Source organism: Sander lucioperca, chromosome 8, assembly GCF_008315115.2.
Source record: "Sander lucioperca isolate FBNREF2018 chromosome 8, SLUC_FBN_1.2, whole genome shotgun sequence".
Lineage (NCBI taxonomy): Eukaryota > Metazoa > Chordata > Actinopteri > Perciformes > Percidae > Sander > Sander lucioperca.
This window is the reverse complement of record NC_050180.1, coordinates 19,550,678-19,567,866: the sequence shown is the minus strand read 5'-3', so window position 1 is coordinate 19,567,866 and position 17,189 is coordinate 19,550,678. Positions and strand designations below refer to the sequence as shown.

Below are 17,189 nucleotides of genomic sequence, written 5' to 3'. Positions count from 1 at the left end.
CTAAAATGGCCTTCCCTGCAGCCAGGCTGGGAGAATTGGGATGGACAATGGGAAAACCGGATGGACACCAGATCAGAGACTGGTATAACCCTTACATACATAAACACTCAATGCCCACAGATCCAGCAATTCAAACACCAACTCTCTGGGTTTCTGTCTGAGACAACGATGCATATAGAAAAAGCAAACTTACAAAATCTTCAAACTGACAGTGGCAGGATTTGTTCACATTTCTGTGTAGCTCTAATGACTGTAGTTTAATTATGAGTATAAAGCCAATTAGTGCATAAATGATTTACACATTTCACACTTAACTTAAGACATGTAAGTGCACTGTCATCTATGACTCGTGTGGGAAGAGAGCGCATCGCTGAGGCCTCAAGTCTTAGCACAATAGAAATTAAATGTCTTATTTTGTTTAATGGCTTCCTTCTGTTTTTTGACAGCAAAATAAGGAAAATAACTGGACATGTTGTAGGTTACAAAGACAGGTGTATATGAAACTGGACCTGACTGAACACAAACAAACTGTGACCTTCTAAAACCTCAGCTGTGAAATATGCACAACATTGAGTTCCTACATGTCACAGGCTGTGGTCTGGACATCAGAGTGCAAGGCCATTTCCTTAAGTGTGCCCCCCACCCCACCCCATCTCATTTCCTCCATACCCAAACAACAGCTACTTCACTGGGAAAAGTGCTCAGCCACTTATGTTTGTGTAGAGCCCAAACCTGCTTGCAAGCAGACTCTTTGGTGGTCATCGTGTCTGTATACAAGGTACAGATCACTTCAGCTTCAACCAGACAGCATGCGAGACGATTGATTTGTTCAGATTAACAAGTCCAAAACAAAGTGCACACAAAAACTTAGCCCACCCAAACATTCAAGTCAAAACTTCCACAAGAATCAGCAAGAAATTAAACTTAACTGCACTTGCAGAAGCCAAAGAGCAGTGTTCATCACTAAAGCTTTAATCTGGCTGTTGGGTATGAGTGTTTTTCCCCAGTGGGTTCCCACTGGGAGAGCAAACTCCTTGTTAAGCAGGTTTCAGATGGACTTCAGCTGGAAACCTCCTCCCCATCAAAGCAGTCAGTGGAGGAGGCAGTTTCTCCCAAGAGGTCAAGCAGATCTGAGAATGAGGATACCTTTCCAGAGACAAGTTGAGGGTTTAAAGAGCTGTCATCATCTGAGCATAAAAGACTGATTAAAGAAGCCTTTTATTAAAGGGTTGAGACCAAAGTACAAACCTGGAAAGGGTTCACTTCAGGAAATTTGTGTAGTAAAGTCAATAGTATAATCGTTGCCAAGATTTCAGCAAGAGCGTGGACGTCATGTGGCCTAATACTTGTCACGGAACATTTAATGTACGTCGCCACTAAAGCTGAATGACTCATGACAACCTGTGGTGAATCACGACCAAGATCCATATATTGTGCAAATGTTGACCACAACGAGTCAAAGAACCCAGAAATCCAGCCCTTGATGGTAGAATTATGACATACACCAAGTACTCAATAGAAGTCAGTATTATTCAGCCTTATTTTTTTCCATCGTACAAATAAGACAGGCCTGTCACTCATGAGGCCAGGCAGTCTTCAGACTCCAGCTTTCATCTGCCTGTTGGGTGGTATCACCTTTCCCAGGTGGATCCCCACTGTCAGTCCAAACTCCTTGGTGGCATACTTCTCATGGACCTCAGGCTTCAGCTGGTAACCCTTCTCTCCATCAAAGCAGTCCAATGGAGTGAAGGAAAGTGTTTTTTTCTCCCAGGAGGCCTTGCAGTCACATATGCCAGCCCTCCAGCATTGTGCTGCGTGCATCAGAAGGAACGTAAGACAGAGCCCAGAAGATCTGAGGAGCCAAAACCTGGAAGCCACAGTAGTGCAGGATGCCATTCTGCAAGAGAGAAACACATTAGTCACTTTGAATGTAACCAGTCTGTTAATAGTTCATTTAATGCCTGGTTGATTCAAATCCTGTTGCAGTACCTGTAGTGGCCACAGTGTGACATTCATGTCTCCATTAATGTCATTTTCACTGAACATGGACTTGTTAGACCCAGTGGTGAAGGAGAGTATTGCTTTCTTGTCCTGTGCAGAAAGCCAAATCTAGTGTTGCAATGTAACCCTCTAATTTATCCCTTACCTTGAAGATTCCCTGGCTGTATCGCTTATCTTGGGAGTATGCATAGCCCGATGTGAGCACCCAGTCAATCCAGCCCTTCATGATTGCAGGAACAGTGAACCAGTACATGGGGAACTGAGAAGTAGGGCTTTTAGTTTAGTTGGTTTGCAGTTAAATTAGTTTAACAGAGGGTTTATCACAAACATTACTATCACTCAGCCTCTACCTGAAAGATAATGAGGTCTGCCCGAGTGAGTTTACGTTGTTCCTCAGTGATGTCAGCACACAGTTTTCCTTCCTCCCATGCCAGTTTAGTCTCGTCCGCATAACAGAAGTGATCACTATTCTTAACTTCTCCTTCAGAGACAATATGCTTCAATTCTGAAGACCACAATCAAGCCAGTGATGTCCTCAGCAGTAGCAGTTGCTTTAAACGTCATGGCATACAGGTCAGAGACTTCTACTGTGCAGCCATGCGCGGCTAAAACTTCTACTGCATCATCTTTAGCTGCAGCGTTGAATGAGCCAGACCTCTGGTGGGCATACACAATCAACACTTTCTTTGCAGCTAAACCAAAGATAAGAATGAGCGCACATCAGATTAGAAACTCTGCAAGTGAAACACTAGCACAATATGACATACAACCTTAAATCAGAACATTGGGCACATACCATCATAAAAAGATACAAAACCACAGCTTAAAAACTCACTCATACTAAAGCAGGATGTCAACTGTAAATGATAAGCTTTACAATTAGCTGGTATGCTGATGGAAAGAGCAACTCATTCTGGAGCAATTCTCAAGGTGCCTGTTTTATACACCGCACTCAACACGCAGCCTTCTGGCTCATGTGCACTCTCACAGGTGCTGTCAATCAGCAATCATGGTCATCAATCAATCCGCTGGTATCTCTCAGGACCCTTATCAACATAGCTACATTTCTACACACCCAAGCATCACTCTGCGACTGCATTGTGACATAGCTACATATCTCTTACTGAACCTGGACTGCATTATTAAATGAGGAGTGGAATGTATGTATCACTAAAAGCCAAGAATATGTAGGTTTTTTATCAGTCAAACCAGCTGCAGATTTAGCCCATTTTAAACACAGGATAAACTTACAATAATACTCTTCCACATACATCTTCTAATTCAATGTGTGTTTTTCCCATTTTAGCCTGCCCAGAAAGAGACAGTGCCTGTGTGTGTGTCTCTGTTTTTGTGTCTTTAATACAGTAACCGTGTGGATATTTTGAGAGAATGCATGTCTGTCTACAAGATGTTTAAAAGATGTTGTGTCACTCTTGATGTCTTCGAACCACATGAAGCAGATGTGGCTCAGTGATTCTCTCATATTGTTACTGGTTTCCAGCTCTGTTTTCCTTGACATAACTTTCCTCCACGAAACAGTTGCCTGCGGTCGAGCTCACTCACGAATGTTGCCCTGTAAAAAAAAAAATCGACTCAGCAATGGACATCAAAGGTATGAGACATAAGCTGGCACACATCTGGGACCAAAATCAGCCCTGAGTCCCATCTATCCAGCCACTGTGAAGAGGAGGGATTAATGAACAACTGCAACATATTTGCACATAGGCGTACATGCATGCAAGCACGCCACATGAGTGAGACATATGGATACAGTTTGTCAGCTATCCTTCTTCCTGTTGTCTCTCCTTTTTCTCTACTATTGAAATTGATTTGAGTTGTAAGGGTTGGTAGGCATTTGTCAAATTGCCTTGTTAAAATTCAAAGTCATGAGGCATCATGGTGTTTATGAGGCCGACTCTTTTCATCTCTGTGGCCTCTCTGTTTTTATACATCATCCCCACACTAGTATGTTGGTCCTCATTGTGCTTCACATTGAGCCTCTGGCTGCATTCCCTCTGTTGTGACGGGAAGGGATCATGTGTTTTTCCGGGAGGTATGTTTTCATGGTTTGTGATGTATTGAGCTACATGATCCCAGACTGATTTGTTGCAAAATTGCATGAAGTACTCGCGAGTATGTTTCACACTTTCTACTACATGTGTCAGGTGTTTGGTGTGTGCTGCTCGAGGCTTGACAGAACATCTGCAGCCCAGCTTTAAAAGCTCCTTTACACAAAACCACAACAATGCACTTATAGAGTACATAGGGGCATTGAAAACGCACATACGTGCAGAGACTCTCAGATTGTTTATTATTCTGATCAATGATGAAAAATAATATAAAAATCTATCCTACAGTGCCGTCACATGGCCAATGTGAGAAAATACAGCTATTTGGTCATTTTTATATGTGGCCAAACTTTGAATATATTTTTTATACTTTCTGCAATTAAGGATACGTTGTATTCAGATGGTACAAAAGTAATATAAGAACATGTTATATCTTGTAAATGTGACAAACACAACATTAACGTACCCATAGAGAGATTACCAAACTGGCCTACCAGGGGCCTAATGATCAAGAGCCCCCTAAGCCAGAGCATCTATTGGAAGTAAGTGTTTGTTTTTTGTCACAGCTCAGTCAAAAATAGGGATGTCCCAATCTCCTCCTTTTTGCTCCTCATACTGATCTGAGTCCTTTCATACTGAGAATCTAAGTTGAGTAAGGATACCACATCCGATCAAGTTTTTATTTTCATTATCATTTTGTTAGATTTTTTCGACAGCTGCAGAGTGCATACTTGGGCTGCTATTAACATTTAAATATGGTTGGCAGCGGAACAGATACATAACTGAACACAAATAGAACCTGCATAGAAGATTTACTTTGGTGATTCTTTCCGATAGTATAGTATCCTGTAATTTCTTGTATAATACCTGTGGGAAGGCGTGTCACTGTGGCAGAAGGATTTGTACTCTTCATCTTCAGCATGAACATAATGCTAAAGTTAAGCGTGCAGTGTTTTGTAAACTTGCAAAATGTCACTGAATAGAGGCAAGATGGCGATGGGGTGAACACAGAGTGCCTATGTTGCATCTGTGCCCAGGAGCTCATTGCCCCATGGTGATAATCCATCCTTTTTCCTACTTAACAGAAATCGTCCTCCTACTTGTTACCACTAGATGGTGACAGTGCCCAGTTACTTCTCCAGGAAAGAGATTGATTTGATGCTGTTCATGGTTTAATCACAGTTTGTGAATATCTGCCAGAGCTTGAGGAGGCTAAGGCCAAAGTGAGTTATAGCCATCCAGATGGTAAGTCATGAATTGTGGCTGTATATTGGCAGAACAGAATCATTGTAAAGCAAGCAAACTGCAACCTTTAAAAGATTAATGTCACTCATCTAATCACTCAAATGATCATAAGTAAACAGAGCTCCAGGATTTACTGTGATACTTTTGGCGTACTCTCAGCACTGCTGCCTGACAGGGTTACAAATTAAAAGTCATTCAAGTCGTGTCAACTGGAGGAAGTTTAGGTCTTGCAGAGGGCTCTAAAATATCTTCAAAATATTTGCTAAATCAGGCACTTATCTGATTATATATATATATATATATATATATATATATATATATATATATATATATATATATATATATATATATATATATATATTTTAAAAAAAAATGCAAAAACAGATCTTTAAGAAAATGTCACAATCCCTAACCCCATTTTTAATGTTACATAATGATTAATTTAAGCCATTTAAGACATATCACCTGAAACTCAGTATTTTAATGACCTTCTAAAAACAGTTAATAGAGAGATTATCAGCAGCTCTGGACAAGCTGAATTATGTGTGTAAAATTGAATTACGAGAATTACCAGCCATGACATTACTTTTCTTCGTCAAAGTAGTTATACAGTATGTATTAGTCCACTAGAGAGCAGCATGCACCAGTAAGCACCATGTTGCAGCGAGGAAATTTTGCCTCATTTTTGAGATGATAGCAGCTGCACCATTGTTGGATGTTTATCCAACGTTTTACGGTATAAAAAAACAAACATTTTTTGACTCTCTGTGGTGGTACAAGAGTAACAGACAGTGGATGGAGACAATGGATGGAGTATAATTATATCACTGTCTCTGCCATGAGAGGAACTTTATGCTGCTGTAGCTTCAGGTTTTGTGTGAGACAGTAAAATGTGAAAGAGGGCTGGTAACTAAGAGTGCTAACAAGCGAGTGTTTGTCACCTGTATGCATACAAATAACATTGCATGTACTGTATCTAATCATTTGCCAAATGTAATTGTAGATACATTTAACATCACCTTAAAAGTGGACTGATTCATCCTCCTTGAACTCTTTCAGACACGGGTGAACATAAATAATTAAGAGGCCTCTTTACTTTTGGTTCTTAAATCAAAAAACAGCTGAACCTGCTAGTACATAACCTTTTATATATGCAATAGCAGGTATATCATACTGATTTCAAGGTGAATTATGCTCACATTCTGTTAATGTTCATACAATAGGATGGGTGGAAAAGTGTTACTAAGACTGAAAACATCCCCAATGAGACATGAGTTCTCAGAATCACGGAGTAAATATATGTTGCAAAGAAAAAGAGACGAGATCAAAACAACATTTTCTTTCCATATCAAGAGCTTAAACAATGAAAGCCTTTAGAGAGGAAAGTGCAATCTAATATTTCTCTCAGCTTCAGTTCCTCACACATCTGTGCTATTCTTTATTTGGATTAATGTTAACATCTCACAATACTTTCCTTATTACTGTGGACACTTTTAGGTCAGCTGCAAAACCCATTTTTATAAAATGCTACTAATGTACATATTGCATTCCTGGCTGTTCTTATAACAGACCAATAAACTGCCCTCAGTTATAAAGAGGTAATAAAGGTCTGCTATAGTGGCAACAGATGGTCCAGAAAAAGGAGCAACAGAAAAGAAAAGGAAACTAAAAAAGCAGCATTGACATTGAAAAGTTGAAATAAAGAATCTAAATTTGTTGACATTTGGCCTTTAATATATGAAATGCTAACTGCTATACGAATGCTATACACTTCAATGGACCAATGGACCAGTCAGTGCAACATATAATAATCTCACTCTATGCTCACCTTTGTCAGCCAAGTAGGGTTTTCTGCCCCTGAAGGCAACACAATGAAGTGATGTTCACTGAACTGTGACAGCGTCTACCAGCAAAACACAGAGTTACATGGTTAATAGAGTGGATGACAGACAAACATTGCGCATATTTATTTAAGGCATGGCATGTACCGAGATAAGAGTCACTGCTTCCAGAGTAAGTTCTCTGACTAAAGTGAATGTCTGTCTTCTCTGTCACATTAACATGACTTACGCCTCTCCACTGTCCATTAACTGCTCCTGAGGAGTTAGAAACAGGTGTCTTCTGTAATGTCTGTCTTACTGAATTGGCAGAAGGATATCATTTTAAATTACATGAAACCTCATACAGGCTTTCCCCTGTGTTATTCTCAGGTGTGCAACAAATCCATCTACTCTGCTTTTCCATTTAAGCTTCTTTTCAATCAATTATATTTCGTAAAGGGTCTGTTTACTGCCTCATGCTGCTCTTCTGGGATGCTCCTTCTCTTACTTTACAGATGGGCATTTTGTGCCCAGGCCTGAAAACAAAACAGAACTAAGTGCCAGATTGGAAGTAAAACTATGTAAAACCTTGTTAGTGGCTGGATAGGTTGTTTGTTACGTTGTCAATAAGCTGAAAGAGACAACTCTACTAAATAAGATAATGGCATAGCTCCTCACTTTACTTTTCACAAACTGCATGGCACAAATTTGGTACCACTTCATTGAATTTCATGAAAGAAGGGCTCCATTTAAACTATTAAATATTTCTGAATTATTTATTTACTGTATTATTAGAAACTTTATTCTTCATATGTTTGCCTGTAGACAAATTGCACTTTTTTTTTATTTATTAGTTTATTTGTCATGGACAATGCAGCGCACATTATTACATACATAATTATCACAGTCAAAGCCATAACAATATGTGTAGATGTGTTGCATGAAAGGTTTCTAGCCAATAGGCTAATTTACAATCCCAGTCCCTGGTCAGGTCTTTCTAAAAAGATAATCCATTTTTTTTTTAAAGAACTACATAGTGTGAGTTACACAATCATGCAACAGATACATTGTATACTAATATACTACATCAACATTTCACAGATTCATGACCATATTACATGAGCAGTGCACTGTATGCATGTGTGTGTTTTTTTTTTTTACATAAAAACATCAGAAGACAGCACATCACGTAACAACACAAACCCCAAGCACCCAGCCGCTCACACCCACTCACCTATACCCGACCCGAGGCCTGGGCCGCTACACGTTTAGCTCCCATACCCAGACCACGCCCCGCGGGGTGAACCTTGGCAGCCATGCACAAACAGCCAGGTATCTACCACAGACAAAACATTACAACAGGGTGAACTGTTACAACAGAGTGTGTGCATGTGTGTATGTACATGCACTTGCTCCTGCATTTATGGACCTGACTCAGTGGCTACATGTGTGGTTTACTTTCAGCCAGTGTTTCACCTTTCTATTAATTGTTTGTAAAATGTTTTCAGTTCGGTTTGTGTTTTTATTTCAGTTGGTAAATCATTCCAAAAATGGGTCCCTATCACTGAAAAACCATGACTGGTGTATTTTTGTGCCCCTCTGCTATGCAGTTGTCACCCACTGCTCCCCTTGTGTTTATTTTTGTCACAAAAGGACAGAGTACAGCGGGAGCTAAATTATTTGCGCATTTAAAAGTCAGTTTAAGAAAAGAGAACTTAATAAAGCTATCAAAACTTAAAAGCTTGTATTTCTGTACAGTCAAACAGTGGTGCCACATTGTTGGTTTCTGATCCATTATTTTCAGTGCCTGTTTGTATAATGATATGATGGGTTTGACTGTTGTCTGGGAGGATTGGCCCCATACAGTAACACAGTATGGGGCACATTGTTGCACATCATTGAGTACCAAAGACAATTTTCTGCTTAGGAACAATAAAGTTACTCTACCTTTGGTTTTTTGACCCTTGATTAGACAAGCATTTGGAGGACATCACCTTAGGCTCTGGGAACTCACAATGACCATTTTCTTGTATTTTTATTTCATTTTAAAGACTAAATTGTTGATTTATCAATTAATCACCAGAATTATCATCAATGTAAATAACCATTTTTTAATTTCACCTAATGCATTATTCATATAATTGTAATTTGTGATGAATTCTGTTTTAAATTGACATTATTGTCTGATGTGTCTTATGGACATGGTGTCTCATGGAAGTTGTGCCAAAGACCTCAAGAAATTCAGCAGAACTGCTGTCACATCTCACCTCTCTTCTCCTCTTCTAATCCCCTCATCCTCCTCATTGCTGTAGCCATGGTGACAAAACTGATCGATTTGATGTAATCTGATTCCAAATCAGCAGAAACAATATATGACAGCAGATGGTTACCAGACAGAGAGGAGAGCTGAGGGAGGGGGTGGGAAAATAGGGACCAAATTAAAATGAAACTACTTCAGCTCATTTGCATTTAAAGTGTGTGATTTGTTGGTCACACAAGAGGGTTACAGAAACTGGAAAATGGACATGACAGAAGGTAAAAGTGACACAAAGTAAGAGGAAATAAGGAGGAATAGAAAGTTGGACTGCAGTTCTATGATTGGCAAGTTTTGTATATTGATTAAGTATTGTATAGTGTTTTTTTACACATTATATTTGTCTTTTTTTGCTAAATTGCTGTGATTAATAAAGTATCTATCTAAACACAAACAGTGGGTCAACGCAAACTTTTTCACCACTGAAATACAGATCTTGCATATACACAGCATGCTGAAAATTAGTTTGCTTTACTGCGGGTGTAAGCAAAATATTTTGCACATGCATGTTCATTAACACACGTGCATGCATGAGCAGATGAGGAGGAGGAGATGAAAATCCGAGGTTTGTGGCTCTGGCCTTTAAACAGATGGTGACCAGACTGAGACAGACAAGGAGATAAACCCAGGAGAATTGGTGTAGAAAAAGGGGGGAGGAGAGGACACGACACAGACAAGGTGGAGTGCAGCAAAGGGCACAGAACCTGAAAGTCCTCCTATAATATGATCACAAGTGATTCTACTGAAATCAAGTAGTTTTTTTTTTATGTTGTCCTTTGGAGATCCAGTTTTACAACGGCAGTACAGACACAGGACTTTTTCATCATCTGATTTAAATATCGAATATAGAAATAAAATAGATCATTTAAAAGGCTGGGTGGGGTTTTAAATATTCAATGCATTGTATTACTAGTCTTGGCCAGGTGAGTTTATCCTAAATCTGCAGTACAGAGTTAAGGTTCTGAGAAATGTGGAGGCATCGGGCATTATCTAGTCATTAGGCTTACTGCGATACTGTGAGGCTAGGCTTTAGATAAAAGAGGTTTCTCTCAAGAGAATGAATAAAACAGGAGGTGTTATTGATGGTTAGATTGTAATAAATGTTTTTTTCTTCATGATGTACATGATGATAATACAGAAGATGATTTAACTGTTAAATGTTTTTGATGGATAGAAAAGAGACATTTTCAGATCTCATAATACCTGTAGCTATGTGCCAGATGTGTCATTTATTATTACATTGCATGACATTGATTATGACAAATGTATCTGTTCAAAGAACTCATAACATAATGATTCATATCATCACATGCATTGATTTTCCTGGAAATCATATGTCCAAACCTTACTTACCTTAGAGCATGAGAAACTGTATGTTCTGCATAAAGAGATATTCTGTTCTGTCATCTTAAAACATGCTCTGATTAGGGTCCACGCTGTAGTTCTTGCCGAAAACCAAACATTGGGTCGTTAGCTAACCCAACATGGCATTCTCCTGAATACCGTATACATCCCTAAATAAGGACGCGTCCTTTTTTTCACCATTGGAAATAAAATAAAATAAATGTTTGAGGCGATACTCCCAATACCTCAATATACAACACTTATCTAAATCAATGAAGCAGCTACATTTAGTCTAACCTGACTGAAAAACAATGCAAAGTAAAGAACATGCTTCCTGCCCTCAAATCAATCAGGTCATCACTGAGAATGGTGTGCAAATACTGCTTTATACTTACTAACAACAATTTTGAGAAATGGTCTGCACCACATGACGTGCCTATTGTCCTGTGATGAGCAGAGTATCCAGGGTGACATTTCCCATCGACAAAACAAGAAACGGTCACGTCTTGGAGAGAATGGTAATGATGTTAGCCATATGCCAAGGCCTTCTCAATACCCAAACATGATCCCCACTGAGCGTTTATGGTGCCATTTCTGACAGTGTCTGAGGAAACATTTTTGTCCATCGTCACAGAGGTAGAGGCCCTTTGGTGATTTACTCACAATGATTATGTTAGTAATGATTAGCACTGATATTTCGCTCTACGAAATGAGCAGATGAAAAATTAAATTCCAGAACCCCAATAAATACCACACCAACCACAACAGCCTATAAACACAAATTGAACCACAATATTGGGCTTTATTCTCCTGTGGTACATAGATACCGCACATGTTGGCATAAAAGGCACTAGATTGAGTAGCCTTTATTATATTTGGTGTCCATCTATTTTTTCTTGCTTGGATAAATTATCTGTTTAAATATACAGCCCCCATTCCCTCATCTTCCTTCTCCTAACCCTGTTCCTCCATCAGCAATTGGCCCATTAAAGTGCTGCAAATGGAGAAAAAAATGTGCTCTGGTGAAATGAACAGCTTATGACCAAACCGAATGGTGTGGAGAGATTCCCAGCTATTTACAGGGCCATTTAAAAATATCATCACCAGCTCAGGCTTTACAGATATGACCCAATCTTTCTTCAGACAAAGGCTGCAATTAGCTGGTTCTGTTTTTTCTTATTTTTTCACGTTTAAATGGGCAGAAAAGGTGGAGGCAATTTGAGACTATAACCCACATTTGACTCGATTTTCTTTAGACACAGGTGCTCACTTGACCTTATACTAACATGATCCAGGACAAAATGGCGTCATTGGAAGTTGTTGCCCGTCTAGTAGACTATAATCAATGTACGTTCATAGACAACAAGGCTGATAATAAGGTCACTGGGTTGTAACCTTTAGAATGAAACGTCTGCACCTCGAACCAATCTAACTAATAAAGTTCTACGCTCACGAAGGCGCGTTTCATCTGCAGGGAATGAAAGTGAAAGCTGAGTGGAGGTTTGGACAACAAATGCTCATTATCCCATTGTGCGTGTCGTCACTTCGCTCCAGTTTTATGGGGATATAGGGCTGTGTCTCTTGCGCACAACCAGGCGAGTTTGGATGGAAGAAACAGGCAGAGCAACAAGCCAGACTGTCATTTACTGAAGGACGTAATGTGCACCTGACACCATGACGGACAGGGAGGAGGACGAGCGGGGCTGCAGAGCTTTTTCACCCACGTCCGGTTTTCAGCACTTTAATTCGACTGAACTACATCAAAACCAAGACACTTCAGCATGGAGGCTGAAGGGGAGATAACTTTATGTGAGATTCAGCTGGCTCTGTTTTTTTGAATGTGCAAGGTAAGTTAAATGTAATGTTGTTTACTTCTCCTGCACTCCTGCGCAGTTTCAGAGGTTTGAGCTATTCTACAGGCTAGGCACAGATTGCAAGCTAAAATATTTACATTTTTAAAAAGCAAGTTATTAAAACTTGAATCACAATGAAATTGAAACTTAAAAAAATAACAGAAAATAATGACAGTCTAATCCTGCGTGTTAGAAACAGGCTGCTAATCTGCTGAATAAGAAGTTCAGCGCAGAAAGGGAAGATATTCTGAGTTGGTAATGCGTTGTATAAAAAAAATGCGTTGTGTATTTTTCTTAGAGAACATTCCCAAAAGTGTTGCATCTATTTCCAGTGTAGATGAAGTACCCATGGCATAATATGATGTTTATCTCCCTAATGTTTGTTAATTTGATTGTAGAATTGTTATAAGATAACAAGAATAGATTTTTAAATAATCGTTATTTTTACTAAATGGCTTGATTGAAAGTCGCATTTGTTTTTGTAGTCTTGATGTTGTTTCAGCACCTCGGACAGCGTCTGTCTCTGCGAGCAGCAAATGTGTGCATCTGCCACTAGGAGGCAGCACGAGTCCCTCTTATTTCAGGGTCCTTTGTCCCTTTCCTTGGGCCAAGTTTTACATTTTGGACTGACGAAAATAACTAAATCTGACTATCAAAAGAGCGGCAACCAGAGATGTGATGAACACAAGCAGACAGTTATTATAATGCGAATGTATTTTTAGGAATAGCCCATCACATAAATGTTTGTCTTATTACTAAAATAATATAGGCTAATGGTAGAATAAATCGAGCAAAATTAACATTAAAGATTTGGGTCACCTTTAAAAGTAAAACCACAAGATGCCTTTAGTAACAAAAGTACTCAGAACTCTTACTTAAGTAAAAGTACCAAGACAAAGGCCATGCATTTAAGTATTGGCATCAAAATGTGTTTAAAGTACAGAAGTAAAATTACTAATTTCGTAGAATGGGCCATTTACAGAATAATATTATCAAATATTATTTATGCTATTATATTATTCGATTATGATTAGTGATGTAGTACTGTAATGTGTACATATACTTTAATACTGCAGCTGGCTAATATCTATATATATTTTATATATATTACCTTTTATATATATAAAGCTGGGTAACTTGTGAATTACCTACTGGGGATCAGTAAAGACGTATTGATATAATATCATAATGTTGTTCATTATAGTTTGTATTTTTAATCAATTATCAGATAAATGTAGTGGAGTAAAAAGTGCAATATTTGCTTCTGAATTGTAGTAGAGTAGAAGTATAAAGCAGCAGAAAATGGAAATTCTCAAGTAAAGTACAAGTACCTCAAAATTGAGTGTGTATTAGTTGCTACCACTGGATGCCTACATTTATGCATTGATGTAGAGCACATGAGTTTTCGTGTATGAAATAAAATCCCCTTGCCTAAGTGAGTCATTGCTTTTGTCCCAATTCCTGGTAATTAGTCATAAAGTTGAAACAGAATCATTCCCAAAGATCTCTGGATGTATTTTTACTGACTTCTACTATTTTCTTTAGGATCTTTCCCAGTCTGAGGTCAGAAACATGATGCTCAGTCCTGACCAGCCTGAGTCTGACCTGCCCTGGGGACAAGTTGACAGAGAGACCCTTCTGGACACTTTAAATGTGCAGTGTGGGTCCATGCCAGCCGAACCTGAGGAAGGAGAGGGCAAGGCACGCTCCGTGCACTTGCCCGCCCTCAGCAGGGAGGAGAAGAGGCGGAGGAGGCGCGCAACAGCTAAATATCGATCCGCGCACGCCACCAGGGAACGTGTGCGCGTGGTGGCCTTCAACCTGGCCTTTGCAGAGCTGAGAAAACTGCTCCCAACACTCCCACCAGACAAGAAGTTGTCTAAGATTGAGATCCTGCGACTCGCGATTTGTTACATCTCCTACCTCAACCACGTGCTGGATGTTTAGGCTGTGAGGACCAACAGGAGGATGGACTGAGGCAGGAGGACTGTTTGTATGACAGCTGAATGATTTCTTGATATTGATACCATAAGATTTGAGGAATGCCCTGTATATGGTTGGTTATGCAACACACTGTAGATTACAGTGCATCCTAGTTTTGGGAATATCACAATGATTGTTCATCATGGGAAACAGTTGCAGGACTTCAGGCTTAATGTCATTAAAAGGATGAAAAAAATGCAAATATTTTAAAAGCTGATGTATATTATATTTGTGTAGCCAATCTACTAAATGATCGACCTTAAATTTGCTGCCTTGTCTTTAGTTGTGACTTACTGTTTGCACCAATTTGTAAATATATTTAATTCAATTACACAAAAAAATTATCTACTGGACATTTGTGTGCTTTAAATAAATTGTGACAGCTCAAGAAATATTCAAGAAACATGTTTGATGCTGTTTTGATGCCAGTTATGTTACAATTTCTCTGAACCATGAAGTTTCTGATCTGATCTGTTGGCCGTATTAGATTTTATCTTAGAATGTGACTTCTGAAAGCTCTTTTTTATTTCAAGTAAAGCCACCAAACAAGCTGTTCCTCCACCACATGGGAGAGGTCTTGGTATTTGTTGGGATGTCTCTCCCTCTGGATAGGGCAGGTGTTTCTCCAACAACCATATTATGGCCATCCATCTGCTTCCTCTCTGGGGACACACAAATGCTTATACATACAAATGAGGCAGTAATGTGAACGTAAACAAGAAATTCTAGTACTCATGCTTTTTGGCTTTTTCCCTTTCTTTTATTGTGTTATATATCTTTTTTGTGCATGATATAGGTTTACAAAGTGAAAAAGCCCAAAGTCCAGCCCAAAGGGACTTACCATCTCCAACAGAAAACACTGTTCACAAACTGCTCCAAACAGCTCTATTGTAGTCCAGCCTTTACTTCAGAGACAAACGTGCGTCACTTTGTAACACACGTTATAATGCTTGTCTAGCTGCTAGCGTGGCATGCCCTCATACTCTGCTTCTGACTGGCTAGTAGTCCTTACCTAGCTACTGCGCACGCACGACTCCCAACAAAGACTGAACAGAAGTGAGATGTCTCACTCTGTAGCTAAAACAGAGAGTTCAACACACAGGGTGAAAAGAGGAGCTGCAGTAATGTGCAGTACAACAAAAATATGGTGCTTTTTGAAATTTAAACCATGTAAACCTATTCTGGTACAACCTCTAAATACAACTATGAACCTGAAAATGAGCATAATATGAGCACTTTGAAAGACAAGAAAAAAAGAAGTAGGAAGTTTTGGCTTAGTGTTTTGGGATTAATGCCAACATGATTTCATGAATATTTGGATAAATACTTTTGGTAACTTTAGTCCAAAATATTTGAGCAAAACAGTTCCCACGCAACATTTTGGAATGGAAACTGCCATTATATTTTCTGATGCTTTTAAAGGTTTGTTTACATCAGTAGAATCTGTAAAGCAGCACAATTGGCCTTTATGTCATTTTAATTAGTCAAGCATACATAATGTATGGTTAAATTGAACATCTTTCTCAGTGTTTTGACTATTACTGCCCCAGCTTTGCACATTACCAAAATATGGCTTTTAAATTTCGTATGAGATTTTCGTACGAACTCCTGCGTGTCCCTTTGATATCCCTCTCCATTTGTCAGACGCTGACTGTGCTCCTTCTCTCATCCCTTTATGCGAGTCTCTGCAGTGCAATGTGGCCCAAGGGGCTTGAGGTATTGTTCATGTCCACTCCAGCAGCACAAGTGACAGCCCTTTGTCCACACACTGCACATTACACACACTACACACTTGGTCTACACACTGGATACAATAGCTATGTTAGCGAGGAAAGGCCAAGACTAACATCAGATTTTAAGATAAATGGGGCAGGAAAAGTTGTAAAGGCCATACATAGATGGTTATTAATATTCTGTATAGATTTAGCCAATGTGGGTCAAATACTAAAACTAGGCAAGAACTGTAGGCTTGGAAGTCTGCATAGAGTTCTGTCACACATTACTGTGTTTGGAAGGAGCAACACTGCCCTCTGATGGAGCTTCATTCATTTTTTATTTAAAGAGGACTTTCCTAAAATGTATTTGAGACAAGTGTATGGCCATATTTATATGTACCACTAATGCCTGCATGCTCTACTGAGTCATTGTTGGTCATTACTTGATTCTTACTTGATGTAAGAATATTTATGCCATCATCACATCAATTACAGTGGGTCACTTGTTTTTCTATCACGACCCAAGCCAAGTTATAGGTAGAGGTAGTTATTGCTGTTCATATGATATTCATTGTTTGTTTGTGCCTTGAGCCATTGGAAACAGTGATTTATTTGCATTGAGTAGCTGTTCTGGAGCGTTCAGTCATATTGCATGAGATTCATCAGCAGATGGAGTTTGCTCAGTTGTTCAATTTCCAAAATGGAAATTTGATCTGTTGATGAAGTAAAAGCTCTAGAACAGCTACTGAATGAACCTTGAGGTGAGATTTTCATTGTCATCTGCTGTTTTCAAGGTCAACAATAAACTTTAAAACTCAACACTGCTAAATTGTGTAACTGATATT

General features: G+C 39.1%; 2 protein-coding genes across 2 annotated transcripts; one reads left to right on the top strand and one right to left on the bottom strand.

Annotated features, from left to right (window-relative positions):
* Nucleotides 1-1,581: 1,581 nt before the first annotated feature.
* LOC116061312 (NAD(P)H dehydrogenase [quinone] 1-like) lies at nucleotides 1,582-2,855 on the bottom strand. Its single transcript, XM_036004423.1, is given in 7 exon segments — nucleotides 1,582-1,770; nucleotides 1,772-1,897; nucleotides 1,990-2,091; nucleotides 2,147-2,260; nucleotides 2,352-2,482; nucleotides 2,526-2,693; nucleotides 2,837-2,855. Coding segments are annotated over 7 exon segments (819 nt in total). The 5' UTR covers nucleotides 2,841-2,855; the 3' UTR covers nucleotides 1,582-1,596.
* Nucleotides 2,856-12,334: 9,479 nt separating this feature from the next.
* Nucleotides 12,335-15,418, top strand: LOC116059843 (helix-loop-helix protein 2-like). Its single transcript, XM_031313500.2, has 2 exons — nucleotides 12,335-12,640; nucleotides 14,192-15,418. The coding sequence occupies exons 1-2, from the start codon at nucleotides 12,632-12,634 to the stop codon at nucleotides 14,591-14,593; spliced, it is 411 nt and encodes a 136-aa protein (XP_031169360.1). The 5' UTR covers nucleotides 12,335-12,631; the 3' UTR covers nucleotides 14,594-15,418.
* Nucleotides 15,419-17,189: the final 1,771 nt, after the last annotated feature.